The sequence below is a fragment of the Anthonomus grandis genome, chromosome 15 (assembly GCF_022605725.1).
Source record: "Anthonomus grandis grandis chromosome 15, icAntGran1.3, whole genome shotgun sequence".
Classification (NCBI taxonomy): domain Eukaryota; kingdom Metazoa; phylum Arthropoda; class Insecta; order Coleoptera; family Curculionidae; genus Anthonomus; species Anthonomus grandis.
The window spans coordinates 1949836-1973037 of record NC_065560.1 but is presented as its reverse complement, the minus strand read 5'-3'; the positions used below and the strand labels follow the sequence as shown (position 1 = coordinate 1973037).

General features: G+C 29.9%; 1 protein-coding gene across 4 annotated transcripts in view; it reads right to left on the bottom strand.

The window, feature by feature from the left end:
* Positions 1–4327: 4327 nt before the first annotated feature.
* Positions 4328–23202, bottom strand: part of LOC126745338 (zinc finger protein 678-like) — a 48562-nt gene continuing 29687 nt past the window's right edge. For 3 of the 4 annotated variants that reach the window (XM_050453125.1, XM_050453124.1, XM_050453127.1), the window contains exons 5-12: positions 13137–13259; positions 12945–13077; positions 11182–11376; positions 10972–11122; positions 10751–10918; positions 5129–5245; positions 4920–5060; positions 4328–4857 (exon numbers count right to left, since the gene is read on the bottom strand). In XM_050453125.1, coding sequence (XP_050309082.1) covers positions 4749–4857; positions 4920–5060; positions 5129–5245; positions 10751–10918; positions 10972–11122; positions 11182–11376; positions 12945–13077; positions 13137–13259 — 1137 coding nt within the window. In that variant the 3' untranslated portion in view covers positions 4328–4748. The remainder of the gene's footprint in view (positions 4858–4919; positions 5061–5128; positions 5246–10750; positions 10919–10971; positions 11123–11181; positions 11377–12944; positions 13078–13136; positions 13260–23202) is intronic. The other variant, XM_050453126.1, reaches the window with a different exon arrangement.

The following is a 23202-nucleotide window of genomic DNA, read 5'->3' as shown; positions in this document are numbered from 1 at the left end:
GCCATATTATGTTCCTATCCATTTAAAATGTAATTTTACTGAAAACTCAAAAATACAATTCTCAATAAGAAAAAAGCATTCTTATTCCCTTTTTCACCAGCTATAAAAATGCTAGTAGTTTGCTAATTTAAACAACGTTGTCTAATAAGAAAGTTATCAATGGTGGACACTTAATTTGGATAACCCTGTATGCCAGAAATTTTACAGGGTGTTGCCTCAATTGAATTTTGAGTTATGGTCATTTCTTCAATTTTCTTGACAAAAAAAAAAAAATTTCCAAAAATATTTTTTTACTTTGTACCCTGTTGGTTTTTTCAAAAACCCTGAAAGAGGTGTCTAATGAATTTCATTGGAGATTCTGCACACAAATTTTCATCTCTGTACATGCACTAGTTTTTGAGTTATGGCCGTTTTCTCAATTTTCTTGACAAAAAAAAATTAATTTTCCAAAAATATTTTTTTCTTTGTACCCTGTTGGTTTTTTCAAAAACGCTGAAATAGGTGTCTAATGAATTTCATTAAAGAACCCTCATACAAATTTTCAGATCTGTCCATGCCCTAGTTTTTGAGTTATGGCCATTTTCTCAATTTCCTTGACAAAAAAAAATACATTTTTCAAAAAATATTTTTTTTCTTTGTACCCTGTACATTTCTCCAAAAACGCTGAAATAGGTGTCTAATGAATTTCATTGAAGAACCCTCATACAAATTTTCAGATCTGTCCATGCCCTAGTTTTTGAGTTATGGCCATTTTCTCAATTTCCTTGACAAAAAAAAATACATTTTTCAAAAAATATTTTTTTTCTTTGTACCCTGTACATTTCTCCAAAAACGCTGAAATAGGTGTCTAATGAATTTCATTGAAGAACCCCCATACAAATTTTCAGATCTATACATGCCCTAGTTTTTGAGTTATGGCCATTTTCTCAATTTCCTTGACAAAAAAAAAAATCATTTTTCAAAAAAAAATTTGTTTCTTTGTACCCTGTACATTTCTCTAAAAACGCTGAAATAGGTGTCTAATGAATTTCATTGGAGAACCTGCATACAAATTTTCATATCTGTAGATGCCCTAGTTTTTGAGTTATGGCCATTTTCTCAATTTCCTTGACAAAAAAAAATACATTTTTCAAAAAATATTTTTTTTCTTTGTACCCTGTACATTTCTCCAAAAACGCTGAAATAGGTGTCTAATGAATTTCATTGAAGAACCCTCATACAAATTTTCAGATCTGTCCATGCCCTAGTTTTTGAGTTATGGCCATTTTCTCAATTTCCTTGACAAAAAAAAATACATTTTTCAAAAAATATTTTTTTTCTTTGTACCCTGTACATTTCTCCAAAAACGCTGAAATAGGTGTCTAATGAATTTCATTGAAGAACCCCCATACAAATTTTCAGATCTATACATGCCCTAGTTTTTGAGTTATGGCCATTTTCTCAATTTCCTTGACAAAAAAAAAAATCATTTTTCAAAAAAAAATTTGTTTCTTTGTACCCTGTACATTTCTCTAAAAACGCTGAAATAGGTGTCTAATGAATTTCATTGAAGAACTCTCATACAAATTTTCAGATCTGTACATGCCCTAGTTTTTGAGTTATGGCCATTTTCTCAATTTCCTTGACAAAAAAAAAATCATTTTTCAAAAAAAAATTTGTTTCTTTGTACCCTGTACATTTCTCTAAAAACGCTGAAATAGGTGTCTAATGAATTTCATTGAAGAACCCCCATACAAATTTTCAGATCTATACATGCCCTAGTTTTTGAGTTATGGCCATTTTCTCAATTTTCTTGACAAAAAAAAATACATTTTTCAAAAATATTTTTTTACTTTGTACCCTGTTGGTTTTTTCAAAAACCCCGAAATAGGTGTCTAATGAATTTCATTGAAGAACCCCCATACAAATTTTCAGATCTATACATGCCCTAGTTTTTGAGTTATGGCCATTTTCTCAATTTCCTTGACAAAAAAAAAATCATTTTTCAAAAAAAAATTTGTTTCTTTGTACCCTGTACATTTCTCTAAAAACGCTGAAATAGGTGTCTAATGAATTTCATTGAAGAACTCTCATACAAATTTTCAGATCTGTACATGCCCTAGTTTTTGAGTTATGGCCATTTTCTCAATTTCCTTGACAAAAAAAAAAATCATTTTTCAAAAAAAAATTTGTTTCTTTGTACCCTGTACATTTCTCTAAAAACGCTGAAATAGGTGTCTAATGAATTTCATTGAAGAACCCTCATACAAATTTTCAGATCTGTCCATGCCCTAGTTTTTGAGTTATGGCCATTTTCTCAATTTCCTTGACAAAAAAAAATACATTTTTCAAAAAATATTTTTTTTCTTTGTACCCTGTACATTTCTCCAAAAACGCTGAAATAGGTGTCTAATGAATTTCATTGAAGAACCCCCATACAAATTTTCAGATCTATACATGCCCTAGTTTTTGAGTTATGGCCATTTTCTCAATTTCCTTGACAAAAAAAAAAATCATTTTTCAAAAAAAAATTTGTTTCTTTGTACCCTGTACATTTCTCTAAAAACGCTGAAATAGGTGTCTAATGAATTTCATTGAAGAACTCTCATACAAATTTTCAGATCTGTACATGCCCTAGTTTTTGAGTTATGGCCATTTTCTCAATTTCCTTGACAAAAAAAAAATCATTTTTCAAAAAAAAATTTGTTTCTTTGTACCCTGTACATTTCTCTAAAAACGCTGAAATAGGTGTCTAATGAATTTCATTGAAGAACCCCCATACAAATTTTCAGATCTATACATGCCCTAGTTTTTGAGTTATGGCCATTTTCTCAATTTTCTTGACAAAAAAAAATACATTTTTCAAAAATATTTTTTTACTTTGTACCCTGTTGGTTTTTTCAAAAACCCTGAAATAGGTGTCTAATGAATTTCATTGAAGAACCCCCATACAAATTTTCAGATCTATACATGCCCTAGTTTTTGAGTTATGGCCATTTTCTCAATTTCCTTGACAAAAAAAAAATCATTTTTCAAAAAAAAATTTGTTTCTTTGTACCCTGTACATTTCTCTAAAAACGCTGAAATAGGTGTCTAATGAATTTCATTGAAGAACTCTCATACAAATTTTCAGATCTGTACATGCCCTAGTTTTTGAGTTATGGCCATTTTCTCAATTTCCTTGACAAAAAAAAAATCATTTTTCAAAAAAAAATTTGTTTCTTTGTACCCTGTACATTTCTCCAAAAACGCTGAAATAGGTGTCTAATGAATTTCATTGAAGAACCTGCATACAAATTTTCAGATCTGTACATGCCCTAGTTTTTGAGTTATGGCCATTTTCTCAATTTCCTTGACAAAAAAAAATACATTTTTCAAAAAATATTTTTTTTCTTTGTACCCTGTACATTTCTCCAAAAACGCTGAAATAGGTGTCTAATGAATTTCATTGGAGAACCTGCATACAAATTTTCAGATCTGTAGATGCCCTAGTTTTTAAGTTATGGCCGTTTTCTCAATTTCCTTGACAAAAAAATACATTTTTCAAAAAAATTCTTTTTTCTTTGTACCCTGTACATTTCTCCAAAAACGCTGAAATAGGTGTCTAATGAATTTCATTGAAGAACTCCCATACAAATTTTCAGATCTGTACATGCCCTAGTTTTTGACTTATGGCCATTTTCTTAATTAAAAAAAAAACATTTATCATAAATATGTTTATACAGATGACGAATTCTCCAAACAAATATTTCTCTCTATATATAAGGTGTCCGCAGAACTCCAGTTTTCTAGTTGCTACTTTAGCCATAAAATATTTAACTGCACTTAAACCTAAATATATTTCTTCTTTAGAATCATACATTTTAAAAAACGATCCATTTGTCTTTTTTTTTTCATCATGGTTTCACACATTCCATTTTAATAAATGAATTTGAAGTAAACCTTTGAAAGTTTTCTTTAAATATTTTATCGCCGCTTCAACATAAATGTACCCTTAGTTATATATGCGATAAAGTTGTGCGATAAATATTGTTTTAGTTTCACATGATCTGGTTGGCGATAGTCGGTGATCAGCTGGCCCAAGAATCGAGGAAAACCATCGCGATTTGCCATCGGATGACGGGAAAGTGTCACCGAATTTATTTCTTGCTAAAAGACGACGAGGATATCGACGATCTCTACTTACGTATCGCACAACAGGCCCACCAAAGTGACATGAAACTGGACGCTGCCGGGTTCTTTCCTGTCGACCATCGAATGATCATCGTTATTTGCACGAATATTTGCAACTATATTATATTTCTTTGTCAAGTAGTGCGTAGTAAATAATAATAATAACAACAACAAGATTAATTGATACTATTCTCATTATTTAACTATACATATCTTTTCATACAAAATTCTCCTAAAACTAAAAAAAGTCCATCAACTACAAAAAAAGAAAAACTTTAATCAATTAATATAATAGTTATGTACAAGGAAAAATTATTAACATCACATAATGGTCAGTAATTTTAAGGCCTAACCCGAACATTTAAAACAATGTTTCGATTTTGAATTGTAATGGCACGTGTAAGTTTTAAAAAAAATAGGCCCTCTATGAATGTATTACCAAATAGCCGCACTTGTTTGGCACATACAATGGTTAATTTTCAATTTTAGGATCTTCCTATGTAAAAACGGTAGACTTACACTGATGGGTGAGTAACTGACGATTTAAGGTGTGCACTACAGACACAATAATTAAATATCTACAGCTATAAAGGGTTTTATTGTAATTGAACCTGTAGATCGGAAATATCTTCCATTTCCTCTTCGATTTCCTCACTTTCGTCGTACTGGCCCTCGATTTTTGCCTCTAATAACTCTTCACCCTCGCTAAAATTGAGAAATAATTTATTAAAGCATAGATTAGGCTTAACAATTAATAATTTATTTACCTATCTTCGGGATGTACTTGTAACGCCGCATCCGTAGACGAATCCACGTTGCCGTTATTAGTCTGTTCCTCGTTAATTTGGTTCATCGGTTTCGTTCGACCGTATTTTTCGTGGATGTTTCTATGCCTCTTTAAGGCAAACCTGTGCAAAAGAACCGAATTGTTTTCAATAAATAATCGAGTCAAGTTCAAGTTAAGCGATAAACGTACCGGTCCGAGAACCCGACCGAGCAGATATCACATTTAAACGGCTTTTCTCCGGAGTGGACTTTTTGGTGGTTCTTTAAGTGGGTCGCCTGGTTGAAACATGAACTACAAATGTCGCATCTACAACAAGAGAGATAGATATTCAGGATTATACCAAAAAACAACAGTAAAAAGACGCACAAGTCACAGGTTTTAATGTAGTCAACACTTAATAATAGTAATTCTAGGCAATTGAAGTTGTTTATTTTTATAACTTAACTGCCTGAAAAGTTAAAAAATAATTTTCTACATTGAATATGGGTTGGATTTTATATAATTTTCACTAAATTGATCTGGCAAGTTTAGGAATTGCTAGAGTTAATATTTTTATCCAAAATATCAGCAGATTTTTTTAAAAAAAGGAGAGTATTATTTATCCTATATTTAAATCAGGAGAAAAAAAATATATCCTCTTCAGACCCACGGTACACATTTGTGTACAAAATATTTAACTCCATTTTTTTACTTTACCGTTTACGCAAATTAAATTTCAATCGATAAGTTCCTAGTAGTAACCGTCTGTTTACGCCCCTGCAAGCGCCGATTTTTAGCGTTGAATTGGGAAGAACCGCGGTTACTCTTTTGGTTGACAACTTTGAAAGGTAAGTGTGACGTATTGTTCCTCCACAGTCAAGAAACAGTCGCTAAAATAAATGGGTTATTAGGAATTAAAGAGTTTTGGATTTTGTTTTTTCTTTCCTGTTTGATTAAAAAATGAAGTCGAATTTTTTGATTTTCCACTTATTAGCCACTCTTTTCTCTCGAATAAAAATGTTTTTATTGGATATAAAATAACTTATGTATAATTTGCATGGGTAAAGCCATAAACACCTTATAATGCCGGAATTAATTTTAAATTTACCTTTCTTTTACTAACTAGCGTATTACTACTTGTTCTTGATAATTTAAAACTAATTGCTATTTATTTTTCTTAATTTATAAAGGACGCACATCATATCGCAATTCTCAATCAATTTTTTACAATCTAAGTAGTCTACCAACACAGCTGATTCTGAAAAGGCCAAACCGGTTCGCCGTATTAAATTTTGCTTAAAAACAAATTATGTAGGGTGGAAATCTAGTAAATTAGTATCTAGGAAGACTAAAATATAGGACAAATTCCTTAAAAATTATAAATTAATTTTTGTTTGTAAATCACGCCACGACAAATTTGTTTATACACATTTATGTACGTTGGGTTGGGTTGGCACATTAGCCAAAAGTCCCCCCTATCACAAATGTGAGCATTGGTTCTGTAATAAGTTTTTTTTAAGTCAGATAGTTTACTACAGCGACGAACAATTAGCGGAGATTTTGGATAATAGCGATTTTTTTGCCACTGACAAGGAAAGGGACTTTGAAGCTACTAATGCCCATTTGATCGTGAGAAAGCTCCCCAACTGTGGACTCTCCGATCTCCCGATTTAAATTCATTAGACTTTTTCCTCTTGGGTTACCTAAAAAAATAGTTTGTACTATTGAAGAGTTATGAAATAGGATAGTGACAAGTTCGTAGGTGCTTGCATTGAAGTTGGAGGCAACCCTTTCAACAACTTGTATAACCTCTACTCCTAGTATGTATTTTACATCATGTTAATCATGTGTCACATGTCCCTTTTGTGAAAACCTTTGATTTTATAAGAATTAAATTAAATAATTTATAAAATGGTTGTTTTCATTATTGTATTTAAAAACTCAACATGTAATACGTGGACGTAATAACACAAATTGTATTTTTTAGAATATTAATAATTAGACATATTCCCGAGGATCAAAATTTTAAAAATAGAACACAGTACTAATCCGAGTCTTTCAAACAAGAAGAACGCCGGAACTTGAAAAAGGAATTTTCCACTAAACTAAGGAGAATTTTAAAGAACAGTGCTGAGTCTCCTCAAAAGTTGTTTGGAAAATTCTAACAAAAACTTGTTATACCCATATCACATTTAAAGAATTCAAGCATTGTTACTTTGAGATTGCTCATTGCGCATTAATTTCCTTAAGTGGTTTACTCGAAAGACCTACACCTTTTTCTAACAGATAGTGACTTTTCAAGAAATGGGAAATCATCTATCAGGGAATCACCAGTGATCCCAACAATTAATTTGGATGTTCATGACAATGCAACAAGTTCAAAAGAAGATTCCCCTTAGCAGAGTTTTTCCAAATTTAATTCATCCTGATCAGGAAGACAATGAAAGTGATGTCAGCAGCTCCTTCGGTAATAACTACTATACTAGCCACTAAAAAAAAACAAACCATCCCCAAAAAAGAGATCTGTTAGTAACTTAAATCAGTCGCGTAAGAGGCAAAAAACTCAAAAAGTACCGGCTCAAAAATGGCATGACGTAGAAAGACTGATTTTGCGCAATTTATTCTCCTTTGCCTGATGTTCAGGAAAGAAAAAACTATTATCCAATCGATTATTTCCATCAGTACTTCGATGTAGCTTTTTTTAAAAATCTAACGGAAAATACAAATATTAATTTTCAGCAAACTTTTAATACTTTGCTTAACGCAAGCGAGATCGAAATACGTGCCTACGTCGGAATTACATTATTAATGGAAGTTTTGGGTTACCCTCGAATACGCATCGCTGATACAATGGGCAGGAATAGATTTTTTAAAATAAGAAATTATCTTCATGCTGTTAATAACTTGGTTTCAGCTGAATAACGAAAACGTGATAAACTATGGAAAGTGCGTCTAATACTAACTTCTTTTCATAATGCGGTTTTGCGGCTACCGAAAGAGGAGAATGTGAGCATTGATAAACAAATTATACCATTTTCGGATAAAGTAGCTATTCGACAGTACGTTCCTTGAAAACCCAATCCCACAGGTCTAAAAAATGTATGTTTTAGCTTCAAAAAACGAAATTATTTTAGATTTTGAAATTTACCAGGGAAAAACAACTGATTTTCCAGAAGACGTCAAGAAGGAAAATTTAAGTGCAGGGGGTAGAGCCCGTTCTGCATTTGTGAGTGAAACTTGTTCACCTGGAACATATATGTATTTTGACCGCTACTTTACAAGCGATACTTTATTAGATAAACTAATGGAAACCGAAATTTCTGGCTTAACTTAACTCCAAGTAAACCAAATAAAAATTGCACACACTTTTGTCGCCTGGGTCCGAAGAGGATATTAAAAATTACAGAGGTGTGCTTATACAGTTTTTAATTCCCAAAGTATTTGATAGCCATATTTACTTAAATTGGCAATCGTTATTATCATTAAATATATATTTTTTTAACGATTTTTTAGTAAGTTTTTATATATTTATCAACCGTATATGGTTAAGGTATATTTATGAAACTGTAGAATTTATGTATATTATAGACGATTCTGTTTCCAAAAGGGAGAAAATTTCGGCATTTAGAAAATATAACACGGGATTTACGGTATTTAAGCTCGATTACTACACCTCAAATATTTGATAAAATTCTTCTGAAAAATTACTGTTTTTCGTTCATATTATCCAATATATCAACGCGGTTTTTATACAAAATATTTATATATCAAATTTAAATAAACAGTGTCATTAAATTAAATATGTAATATATATTTTCTGCTCAAAAATTCTTTTCAAAAATCACCGTTTTTTGTTCATAATATCATATATATAATAAACTGAGTAAAATGTATATTATTATGACGAATTCATCATTATTTTATTGGGTATTTCAGTAAAAATCAATTTAAAAATTACTCTACTTCACATGCTCAATTATTGAAAACGAGAAGAAAAGAAACTAATTCATTTATTTAGAAAAAATATGAACTTACTTTTTTAACATACAACGACACCTTTTGTTATATATATAATCCTAAATTAGGTCCAACAAATCTTAAATCCAATAATTTACTTAAGTATGTAATACCTATTGAATTTTATTTTATACCTACCAGATTTTTTTATTTATCGACCTCTGAGCTTGTTTCTTCTTTTTAATAACCTACTAAAAGAAGGAAAAACCTATTTATTGAATAAAAAGACCTAATTTTAATAAACGTTTCGATAGTAAATAAAATTAAATTAAATTAAACAAATAAAACTCTTTATCCTTTTTTCTCTTATTTGCTGCCTTTTGTCGCAATTTATCAAATATTTTTTTTAATAGTTAAAGGGTGTGATCCTAATATAATTTAATAATAGAAAATACATGAATAAAAAATGTTTCTTAATTAAACGCAACCAAAGACCAAGAATTTAGAATTAGGACAAAGAAGTGAAAAACTTTGAAGACACTTAATAAATCCGATAAGATTATTAAAATTCTTCCGACAGATAAAGGGAATGCCACTGTTGTTTTAAATACTAACATTTATAAAAATTAATAATGGTAATTAGTCTAAACTACCTAAAGACCCTACCGGAAAAATTGAATTTATTTAGGAAACACTAATAAAAAATTCGCCTGCTTAGTATTAAGCAGGTCATCTTCAGAGTGTTATTACTAGTTTTTAAGGTCTGATGATGCTTTTTTAAACGAAACATGTAACCTTTGGGACATATAAAATATATATATATATTTTGAGCCCGAGACTGAGTTTTCTGAGTTCTTTCAATTTGTAATGTTCCGGTTGACAAAACTTTAAATATTGTCAAAAATAAATTAGAGAATGATACTAATTTAGCAGAAGGTACGACACTGAATAAATAACTTCTAAATAAATATTATAAAAAATCTTTAAAATGGTAGCTTTATATTGATGGTATCTTTTCAATATATCACCATAACATAAAGGAGGTTGATGGTCAACGTACATTTCTTGTTAATTTAATGTCAAAAAATTTAAACAATATTGAAACCAGAATTTATCGTAAACCAACTCATAGATATCGTAATTTCAATTATCCTATTATTCTAATAATCTGATAATGCTAAAGAAAGGAGTGGTAAAAAGTTTATGCGATCATGCAAACATTAATTGTATAATAACTTTTTAAATCACAAAAACTACAAATGAATTAAATAAAAATGTAATATATAAAATTCCTTGTGCTTGTGGTAAATTTTACATACAACCTCTAGACCATTACCAAGAAGAAACACGTATTCGACAATAACGGTTTCCTCAATTTTAGCAAAGGAACCAGTTTCAAAATTACGCAAATTAAAGTGAAACTGCATAAGATACGTCTTGTTTTAGTTGATTTTAAAAAAGTAAAACAATTGCAAAAACAAATTACGATAAAAAGCAGTAGAGAAGACCAATACAGTATTTTCATTTTAGTTTATTTACCTTGATATTGGTAGTAAATTTAATTACAAAAACGTTTGGTTAAAATTAGGTTTTTATTCAATAAAAGGAATAATAAAGTTACGTAGGATATTGAAAAGGAGAAACGAGCTCAGAGGTCGATAGATAAAACCTCAGCTCCAGAATATATAAAAAAATCAAGTAAATTACTGTTTTTAATGAAAAGTGTCGTTAAAGATTGAATTTAATAACTCTATTTTTCTCTTCTGTTCAATAATTGGGCGTATGAGAGTAATTTGTAAATTGACTTAACCGTACTAAATCGAAGTACCCAATAGAATAAGTAAATAATAATAAATTGGGTTATAAAGTACTAGCCTGTATGGTTTTTCTCCCGTATGAATCCTCCTGTGGTTCCATAACGTCGAATGTCTCGCAAACGACTTATCACAAACTTCGCAGACGTACGGCCGCTCTCCCGAGTGTATCCGTTCGTGGTTCTTCAGATGGGGCGATTGGGAGAACTGCATGCCGCACACGTTACACCTAAATTACCGTAAAACCTGATTATTCGGTATAAAATTGTACACAAGTCGTACCGATAAGGTTTTTCCCCAGTGTGTATCCTAGAGTGGTTTTTCAAATAAGCGGCCTTGGCGAACGCCAAACCGCAAATGTTGCACTTGAAGTTCTTTTCGCCCGAGTGTAGCCTTTTGTGGGACCACAGGGAGGAGTATCTGCTAAAAGATCCTATAGAAAGAGACCGCTTAAAATTAATGATTGAATTAAACAGACTGGAGATGATGTACCGTTGCAAATATTACAATGGAAAGGTTTGTCCACGTTGGTCTGCGGATTCTTGGTACCGCCGATGAAAATGATCCCGCTGCCGTTACATTTGGTGCATTTAGTGACGCTCGCCACACCACGTTTCTTTACCGGATGATTGTTGGTCGTTTGATGAATGGTTTTCACTTGACCGATCGGGATCGAGTTTTGCGTACCTAAATGTGAAGTATGTACATCAGTATATTTTGCTTATACTGTTGCTTAACTTTTCTTAGGTGCTTTATCATTGCATTTTTCCTTCTAAACATTATCCCCAGTGGTTCTCCTGCTTATGTAAACTTTAGTACCTTGACGCTGAAAGCTATAGGAATCTGACCAAGGAATGTTACAATTGCTATCTTACAAGAGTAGAAAATCCTATTATCAGAGAAGCTTGTTAATTCTCAGTCTAATAATGGTAATACCAATCTTCCAAGTGAAATGTTTTTTGGTAATTCTAAAGCTGGCTCTGCCCTTTTTATTACTGAACTGTTCGCTTCACACTTCTCACCTGTTTACAACACTAGTATGTTAAACACGGCAGTGGGAACTGGAAATGTTTTAAATAATCTCACGTTCTAAAAGAAAATGATTCCAGTTTAACAAATGTTTGACTTATAAACACTTCTTTAACATAGAAGCAACTACCTTAAAAAGTTTACAAGTAATCCCTAAAAAAAAACTTAAGCGTTTGAAGACTCAACTGCCTGTAGCAGAATTTAAGAAAATGGATCATAGACCTAATTTTTTGATAAATGAATCAAAATCCAACTGCCTGGACTATAAAAATTATTATTCAATATTCAACTGACTGGAATAAAAAATAAAATAAATTACGGACCTGAGAATGTCCAAATATTATGAAAAATTAAGATATTTCACAAACCTCAAATCAGTGAACATTGGGACTTGGTCAACAAAACTGTACCCTAACTCAGAAAGTATTAGACCTACAAAAATGGTTCATATCTCAAATTATTCCATAGAAAACGCATTTTTTTCGCTAAAAGCTGCATTGAAGATGTCTTAGAAAGTTTCCAAGTAATCCTTGAAAATTTAGTGAAAAAATTGTCCCTAAGCTAAAATGGATCTCTTTTAATAAATTTTTTACTTTTTTGACATAGATTTAATTTACTGAACACCCTTTCTAATACTGCAAAGGAATTGCACAAATTGTTTGGAAAATATGTGGACAAATGTCCAATAATCATGACTGTGATGTGAGTAAGCCTTAGTGATGCTGAATGTTCTCTTTCTACACTAGACATCAACAAAAGAGCTGGACCTGATCTTATACCCAATAGAGTGCTAAAAGAACGTTGCCGTTTACTCTATCTACCTCTTTATTATATTTTTAATCAATCTTTCTGACTTGGCGAGTTTCCCAATAATTCTAAATTATTAAATGTTCGGTCAATCCTTAAATCTGGTAACAATGACTTAAATCTGGTAGGAATGACGAGTTACTAAGCCCCATTAGCATCGTATCATCTATCCCTAAACTTTTCAGGAGATACATACTTGTTGATCAGCAGCATGGCTTTATTAAGGGACGTTCAGTCGAAACAAATCTTTTTTTCTTTAACAACTATATTTTAAATCCTTTGGAAAAAGATGTAAAGCTCATGCCAATTACACTTAGACTTCAGTAAGGCATTTGATAAAGTCAATCATACCGTCTTAGATGATAAACTTGCAAAACGTACCAAATAATCATTGTGACTATGGTTTGTATGGTACTGACCTAAAGTGGCGTTGGGATTTTGCGTTTGGGTGCCGGTACTTTCCTCGAACTTGATCTGCGGTTCCGGTGCAGCTGCCACAACGAAAATCTGCGGTTGTATCGCCTCGGCACTGAGGCAAGTCTCGCATTTTACCTTTAAACGATTTACGCATCTGTAGAACAAAGATGGTCAAGTCATTAAAACTTTCTCACCTTCATGACGGCCCTTTTTTTGTTGGTGTCTTGCGGCAAAGGTGCCCCGCACGTCTCACAATTTTTAATCTTCAACGTGTTGACCGTCACTTGTTGCGTCGTTTGTTGGGATTGAGCTTGGACCTGTTTAAGATAAACAAACGTTAATTAAATGTTCCTTTCTCTGTTCCAAGAGTCCTGAAGATTAATTGAATATAATTTGAAACGTATGTAGAATTGGTTTTCAGAGAATGCTTCTTTAAACTTTATTTAAATGCTTTTTTCGATGAATCCTTAAAAAAAAAGAAATTTAGTGAAAAAATTACCCCTAAACCAACATGGTTCTAGTTTATCAAATTTTTGACTAAACATCGCTTTTTTGACATATAATTCATCTATAAAGAACACTTTATAATACTGCGAAAGAATTGCGAAAATATTTTAAAAGGTTTGGAAGTTACGTGAACAAATGTCCAAATTTAATGAAAAATTCAAATATCTCAATTTATTCATGGAGTCTTGCTGGGCAAAACTGCCTCTAACTCGGAAAGTATTATACCCACAAAAATGGTTCATACCTTAAATTATTCCACAAAAAATGCATTTTCTTTTAGTAAAATCTTTATTAAAGTGTCTCAAAAAGTTACCAAGTAATCCTTAAAAAACTTGAAAATTTAGTGAAGAAAATGATCTGAAATCCAAAATGCTTCTAGTTTAACAAATTTTTGACTAAACATCGCTTTTTTGACATATAATTCATCTATAAAGAACACTTTATAGTACTGCGAAAGAATTGCAAAAATATTTTAAAAGGTTTGGAAGTTACAGGAACAAATGTCCAAATTTAATGCAAAATTCAAATATTTCAATTTATTCATGGAGTCTTGCTGGGCAAAACTGCCTCTAACTCGGAAAGTATTAAACCCACAAAAACGGTTCATACCTTAAATTATTCCACAAAAAATGCATTTTCTTTTAGTAAAATCTTTATTAAAGTGTCTCAAAAAGTTACCAAGTAATCCTTAAAAAACTTGAAAATTTAGTGAAGAAAATGATCTGAAATCCAAAATGCTTCTAGTTTAACAAATTTTTGACTAAATATCGCTTTTTTGACATATAATTCATCTATAGAGAACACTTTATAATACTGCGAAAGAATTGCAAAAATATTTTAAAAGGTTTAGAAGTTACAGGAACAAATGTTCAAATTTAATGCAAAATTCAAATATTTCAATTTATTCATGGAGTCTTGCTGGGCAAAACTGCCTCTAACTCGGAAAGTATTAAACCCACAAAAACGGTTCATACCTTAAATTATTCCACAAAAAATGCATTTTCTTTTAGTAAAATCTTTATTAAAGTGTCTCAAAAAGTTACCAAGTAATCCTTAAAAAACTTGAAAATTTAGTGAAGAAAATGATCTGAAATCCAAAATGCTTCTAGTTTAACAAATTTTTGACTAAATATCGCTTTTTTGACATATAATTCATCTATAGAGAACACTTTATAATACTGCGAAAGAATTGCAAAAATATTTTAAAAGGTTTGGAAGTTACAGGAACAAATGTCCAAATTTAATGCAAAATTCAAATATTTCAATTTATTCATGGAGTCTTGCTGGGCAAAACTGCCTCTAACTCGGAAAGTATTAAACCCACAAAAACGGTTCATACCTTAAATTATTCCACAAAAAATGCATTTTCTTTTAGTAAAATCTTTATTAAAGTGTCTCAAAAAGTTACCAAGTAATCCTTAAAAAACTTGAAAATTTAGTGAAGAAAATGATCTGAAATCGAAAATGCTTCTAGTTTAACAAATTTTTGACTAAACATCGCTTTTTTGACATATAATTCATCTATAGAGAACACTTTAAATATCGCTTTTTTGACATATAATTCATCTATAGAGAACACTTTATAATACTGCGAAAGAATTGCAAAAATATTTTAAAAGGTTTAGAAGTTACAGGAACAAATGTCCAAATTTAATGCAAAATTCAAATATTTCAATTTATTCATGGAATCTTGCTGGGCAAAACTGCCTCTAACTCGGAAAGTATTATACCCACAAAAATGGTTCATACCTTAAATTATTCCACAAAAAATGCATTTTCTTTTAGTAAAATCTTTATTAAAGTGTCTCAAAAAGTTACCAAGTAATCCTTAAAAAACTTGAAAATTTAGTGAAGAAAATGATCTGAAATCCAAAATGCTTCTAGTTTAACAAATTTTTGACTAAATATCGCTTTTTTGACATATAATTCATCTATAGAGAACACTTTATAATACTGCGAAAGAATTGCAAAAATATTTTAAAAGGTTTGGAAGTTACGTGAACAAATGTCCAAATTTAATGAAAAATTCAAATATTTCAATTTATTCATGGAGTCTTGCTGGGCAAAACTGCCTCTAACTCGGAAAGTATTATACCCACAAAAATGTTTCATACCTTAAATTATTCCACAAAAAATGCATTTTCTTTTAGTAAAATCTTTATTAAAGTGTCTCAAAAAGTTACCAAGTAATCCTTAAAAAACTCGAAAATTTAGTGAAGAAAATGATCTGAAATCCAAAATGCTTCTAGTTTAACAAATTTTTGACTAAATATCGCTTTTTTGACATATAATTCATCTATAGAGAACACTTTATAATACTGCGAAAGAATTGCAAAAATATTTTAAAAGGTTTAGAAGTTACAGGAACAAATGTTCAAATTTAATGCAAAATTCAAATATTTCAATTTATTCATGGAGTCTTGCTGGGCAAAACTGCCTCTAACTCGGAAAGTATTAGACCCACAAAAATGGTTCATACCTTAAATTATTCCTCAAAAATGCGTTTTCTTTTAGTAAATTCTTTATTAAAGTGTCTCAAAAAGTTACCAAGTAATCCTTAAAAAACTTGAAAATTTAGTGAAGAAAATGATCTGAAATCCAAAATGCTTCTAGTTTAACAAATTTTTGACTAAACATCGCTTTTTTGACATATAATTCATCTATAGAGAACACTTTATAATACTGCGAAAGAATTGCAAAAATATTTTAAAAGGTTTAGAAGTTACAGGAACAAATGTTCAAATTTAATGCAAAATTCAAATATTTCAATTTATTCATGGAGTCTTGCTGGGCAAAACTGCCTCTAACTCGGAAAGTATTAGACCCACAAAAATGGTTCATACCTTAAATTATTCCACAAAAAATGCATTTTCTTTTAGTAAAATCTTTATTAAAGTGTCTCAAAAAGTTACCAAGTAATCCTTAAAAAACTTGAAAATGTAGTGAAGAAAATGATCTGAAATCCAAAATGCTTCTAGTTTAACAAATTTTTGACTAAATATCGCTTTTTTGACATATAATTCATCTATAGAGAACACTTTATAATACTGCGAAAGAATTGCAAAAATATTTTAAAAGGTTTAGAAGTTACGTGAACAAATGTCCAAATTTAATGAAAAATTCAAATATTTTAATTTATTCATGGAGTCTTGCTGGGCAAAACTGCCTCTAACTCGGAAAGTATTAGACCCACAAAAATGGTTCATACCTTAAATTATTCCTCAAAAAATGCGTTTTCTTTTAGTAAATTCTTTATTAAAGTGTCTCAAAAAGTTACCAAGTAATCCTTAAAAAACTTGAAAATTTAGTGAAGAAAATGATCTGAAATCCAAAATGCTTCTAGTTTAACAAATTTTTGACTAAACATCGCTTTTTTGACATATAATTCATCTATAGAGAACACTTTATAATACTGCGAAAGAATTGCAAAAATATTTTAAAAGGTTTAGAAGTTACAGGAACAAATGTCCAAATTTAATGAAAAATTCAAATATTTTAATTTATTCATGGAGTCTTGCTGGGCAAAACTGCCTCTAACTCGGAAAGTATTAGACCCACAAAAATGGTTCATACCTTAAATTATTCCTCAAAAAATGCGTTTTCTTTTAGTAAATTCTTTATTAAAGTGTCTCAAAAAGTTACCAAGTAATCCTTAAAAAACTTGAAAATTTAGTGAAGAAAATGATCTGAAATCCAAAATGCTTCTAGTTTAACAAATTTTTGACTAAACATCGCTTTTTTGACATATAATTCATCTATAGAGAACACTTTATAATACTGCGAAAGAATTGCAAAAATATTTTAAAAGGTTTAGAAGTTACAGGAACAAATGTCCAAATTTAAGGCAAAATTCAAATATTTCAATTTAGTCATGGAGTCTTGCTGGGCAAAACTGCCTCTAACTCGGAAAGTATTATACCCACAAAAATGGTTCATACCTTAAATTATTCCTCAAAAAATGCATTTTCTTTTAGTAAAATCTTTATTAAACTGTCTCAAAAAGTTACCAAGTAATCCTTAAAAAACTTGAAAATTTAGTGAAGAAAATGATCTGAAATCCAAAATGCTTCTAGTTTAACAAATTTTTGACTAAATATCGCTTTTTTGACATATAATTCATCTATAGAGAACACTTTATAATACTGCGAAAGAATTGCAAAAATATTTTAAAAGGTTTAGAAGTTACAGGAACAAATGTCCAAATTTAATGCAAAATTCAAATATTTCAATTTATTCATGGAGTCTTGCTGGGCAAAACTGCCTCTAACTCGGAAAGTATTATACCCACAAAAAAGGTTCATACCTTAAATTATTCCTCAAAAAATGCGTTTTCTTTTAGTAAAATCTTTATTAAAGTGTCTCAAAAAGTTACCAAGTAATCCTTAAAAAACTTGAAAATTTAGTGAAGAAAATGATCTGAAATCCAAAATGCTTCTAGTTTAACAAATTTTTGACTAAATATCGCTTTTTTGACATATAATTCATCTATAGAGAACACTTTATAATACTGCGAAAGAATTGCGAAAATATTTTAAAAGGTTTGGAAGTTACGTGAACAAATGTCCAAATTTAATGAAAAATTCAAATATTTCAATTTATTCATGGAGTCTTGCTGGGCAAAACTGCCTCTAACTCGGAAAGTATTATACCCACAAAAATGGTTCATACCTTAAATTATTCCACAAAAAATGCATTTTCTTTTAGTAAAATCTTTATTAAAGTGTCTCAAAAAGTTACCAAGTAATCGTTAAAAAACTTGAAAATTTAGTGAATAAAATGATCTGAAATCGAAAATGCTTCTAGTTTAACAAATTTTTGACTAAACATCGCTTTTTTGACATATAATTCATCTATAGAGAACACTTTATAATACTGCGAAAGAATTGCGAAAATATTTTAAAAGGTTTGGAAATTACGTGAACAAATGTCCAAATTTAATGAAAAATTCAAATAAATATTTCAATTTATTCATGGAGTCTTGCTGGGCAAAACTGCCTCTAACTCGGAAAGTATTAAACCCACAAAAACGGTTCATACCTTAAATTATTCCACAAAAAATGCATTTTCTTTTAGTAAAATCTTTATTAAAGTGTCTCAAAAAGTTACCAAGTAATCCTTAAAAAACTTGAAAATTTAGTGAAGAAAATGATCTGAAATCCAAAATGCTTCTAGTTTAACAAATTTTTGACTAAATATCGCTTTTTTGACATATAATTCATCTATAGAGAACACTTTATAATACTGCGAAAGAATTGCAAAAATATTTTAAAAGGTTTGGAAGTTACAGGAACAAATGTCCAAATTTAATGCAAAATTCAAATAAATATTTCAATTTATTCATGGAGTCTTGCTGGGCAAAACTGCCTCTAACTCGGAAAGTATTAAACCCACAAAAACAGTTCATACCCTTAATTATTCCACAAAAAATGCATTTTCTTTTAGTAAAATCTTTATTAAAGTGTCTCAAAAAGTTACCAAGTAATCCTTAAAAAACTTGAAAATTTAGTGAAGAAAATGATCTGAAATCCAAAATGCTTCTAGTTTAACAAATTTTTGACTAAATATCGCTTTTTTGACATATAATTCATCTATAGAGAACACTTTATAATACTGCGAAAGAATTGCAAAAATATTTTAAAAGGTTTGGAAGTTACAGGAACAAATGTCCAAATTTAATGCAAAATTCAAATAAATATTTCAATTTATTCATGGAGTCTTGCTGGGCAAAACTGCCTCTAACTCGGAAAGTATTAAACCCACAAAAACAGTTCATACCCTTAATTATTCCACAAAAAATGCATTTTCTTTTAGTAAAATCTTTATTAAAGTGTCTCAAAAAGTTACCAAGTAATCCTTAAAAAACTTGAAAATTTAGTGAAGAAAATGATCTGAAATCCAAAATGCTTCTAGTTTAACAAATTTTTGACTAAATATCGCATTTTTTACATATAATTCATCTATAGAGAACACTTTATAATACTGCGAAAGAATTGCGAAAATATTTTAAAAGGTTTGGAAGTTACAGGAACAAATGTCCAAATTTAATGCAAAATTCAAATATTTCAATTTATTCATGGAGTCTTGCTGGGCAAAACTGCCTCTAACTCGGAAAGTATTATACCCACAAAAATGGTTCATACCTTAAATTATTCCACAAAAAATGCATTTTCTTTTAGTAAAATCTTTATTAAAGTGTCTCAAAAAGTTACCAAGTAATCCTTAAAAAACTCGAAAATTTAGTGAAGAAAATGATCTGAAATCCAAAATGCTTCTAGTTTAACAAATTTTTGACTAAATATCGCTTTTTTGACATATAATTCATCTATAGAGAACACTTTATAATACTGCGAAAGAATTGCAAAAATATTTTAAAAGGTTTGGAAGTTACGTGAACAAATGTCCAAATTTAATGAAAAATTCAAATATTTCAATTTATTCATGGAGTCTTGCTGGGCAAAACTGCCTCTAACTCGGAAAGTATTAAACCCACAAAAATGGTTCATACCTTAAATTATTCCTCAAAAAATGCGTTTTCTTTTAGTAAAATCTTTATTAAAGTGTCTCAAAAAGTTACCAAGTAATCCTTAAAAAACTTGAAAATTTAGTGAAGAAAATGATCTGAAATCCAAAATGCTTCTAGTTTAACAAATTTTTGACTAAATATCGCTTTTTTGACATATAATTCATCTATAGAGAACACTTTATAATACTGCGAAAGAATTGCGAAAATATTTTAAAAGGTTTGGAAGTTACGTGAACAAATGTCCAAATTTAATGAAAAATTCAAATATTTCAATATATTCATGGAGTCTTGCTGGGCAAAACTGCCTCTAACTCGGAAAGTATTAGACCCACAAAAATGGTTCATACCTTAAATTATTCCTCAAAAAATGCGTTTTCTTTTAGTAAATTCTTTATTAAAGTGTCTTAAAAAGTTACCAAGTAATCCTTAAAAAACTTGAAAATTTAGTGAAGAAAATGATCTGAAATCCAAAATGCTTCTAGTTTAACAAATTTTCGACTTAACGTCGCTTTTTTGGCATATAATTCATCTATAGAGAACACTCTATAATACTGCAAAAGAATTGCAAAAATATTTTAAAAGGTTTGGAAGTTACGTGAACAAATGTCCAAATTTAATGCAAAATTCAAATATTTCAATTTATTCATGGATGCTTGCTGGGCAAAACTGCCTCTAACTCGGAAAGTATTAAACCCACAAAAACGGTTCATACCTTAAATTATTCCACAAAAAATGCATTTTCTTTTAGTAAAATCTTTATTAAAGTGTCTCAAAAAGTTACCAAGTAATCCTTAAAAAACTTGAAAATTTAGTGAAGAAGATGATCTGAAATCCAAAATGCTTCTAGTTTAACAAATTTTTGACTAAATATCGCTTTTTTGACATATAATTCATCTATAGAGAACACTTTATAACACTGCGAAAGAATTGCAAAAATATTTTAAAAGGTTTGGAAGTTACGTGAACAAATGTCCAAATTTAATGAAAAATTCAAATATTTCAATTTATTCATGGAGTCTTGCTGGACAAAACTGCCTCTAACTCGGAAAGTATTAAACCCACAAAAACGGTTCATACCTTAAATTATTCCACAAAAAACGCATTTTCTTTCAGTAAAAACTTCAATAAAGTACCTTCCAATTTACAGGTCACAAAAAATTCTCTGGAACGTATTTAACATATTTCAACTGCCTGGAAGTAATAAATAATTACGTAAACTGACTATGAACTATTTTTCCAAACAATAGAGGTCACTGTTCAAATTTTTTGAAATAGATAGTATCGTACCTCAACTGCCTGGACGAGATAACTGGGTAACAAATCTGTATAAAGGGAAGATATTAACGTTAATTTCTCTACATAAACCCCAAAAATTACCCTTCGTACTCTCGGGACACAAAAAATTCCCTGGAAATTATTTATTATGAGTTTACTTGCCTGGAAATAATAAATAATTACGTAAACTGATTATGCATTGTTATTCAAGATAGTCCAAGTGGTTTTGAAAATTCTGGAAAGAAAAAACGATTCTTCCAGACAGTAGAGGCCACTTTTTACCTGGATGATACAAACTTGGAAAAAACTCTGTATTAAGAGAAGGTATTAACGTTAATTTATCTACATAAACCCCAAAAACTACCCGTGCAACTTACAGGACGTGAAAAACTCCCTGGAAGGTATTTAACATGATTTCAACTGCATGGGAGTACTAATAATTCCAAGTAATTCTTAAAGAAATAAAAAATTTACTTTAAAAAATATCCGGAACCAAAATATTACTGGTTTATTAAACTTTTTACTTAACCTCACTTTTTTGACACAGAATCAATCTACAGAGCATTCTTTATAATAATTTGAAAGAATTACTAAAGTATCTTAAATGGTCTGACGTATATCTTAAAAGTTATGTGGACAAATGTCGAAATATAATGAATAATTCAAATATTTCAAAAACCTTAAATTGGTGAGCACTGGGACTTGATGAACAAAACTGTACTTAACTTACAAAGTATTAGACCTGACCGAATGGTTCATACCTCAAATTGCTTCATTAAAGTACCTCAAAAAGTTTCCAAGTAATCTTAAAAAAATTAGTAAAAAAATTATACAATAACCAAAATGGTTCTAGTTTAATAAAATTTTGACTCATTATCATTTTGTTGACCTAGAACTCATCTATAGAGTACCCCTTATAATACTGTGCAAAAATTACAAAAATATTTTAAAAGGTAGTTATGTGAATATGTTTATGTGAATATGTATTGCAAAAAACCTCCAGTCAATGAGCGGTTGATTCCTTAGTTAATACTCAATTATTGTAAAAATGATGAATCAACATATCTGACCGGAATTACGAAAATACCGACGCAAAAATGAAAATATTGAAATTTTTATTAAAGGCGTGCCTGTAAGAATAACAATCATTTTTCCTATAGAGGTTTTACTTTATTTACTGTAGAGTCCTATAAAGCTGAAATGTAATTGATATTGATGATACGCTGAGTGATTTTAGGGTATTGGCAGAAAGTAGACTTTCAAGGGTACTAAATTGGCTAAAACAATCAAACTAACTATTAACAAAGAAAATTGATCATGGGGTTAAGAATGATGATGAAATGTCTAAATAATGAATCAATATTCAACTGCCTAGACTATAGAAATCAATATTCATATGCCTTACGAAAATTATGAATAAATACTTAGATTTATCATGAATCACGGACCTGAGAATAATAACTAATTATTTGAACAATGATTCAAGATACAAGTGCTTGGACTATAGAAATCATTATTCAATTGACTGGAATTAGAAAAAATTATGAATTATAGACTTAAGAATGTCAAAATATTATGAAAAAATCAGATATTTGCATTCATTTTAAAAACACCTCAAATAAGTGAGCATTGGGACTTGATGAACAAAACTGTACCTAATTCAGAAAGTATTAGACCTAGAAAAATGGTTCATATCTCAAATTATTCCTCAGAAAATGCTTCTTCTTTCAATATAAACTTCATTAAAACACCTTAAAAAGTTTCTATGTAATCTTTTAGTAAAAAAATTACCCCTAAACCAAAATCGTTCTAGTTTAATAAATTTCCGACTTAACATTACTTCATTGGCATATAATTTATCTACAGAATACTCTTTATACCACTGTGAAGGAATTACAAAACTATATTCGACGACTTGGAAGTTACGTGGACAAATGTCCAAACAAAATGTAAAA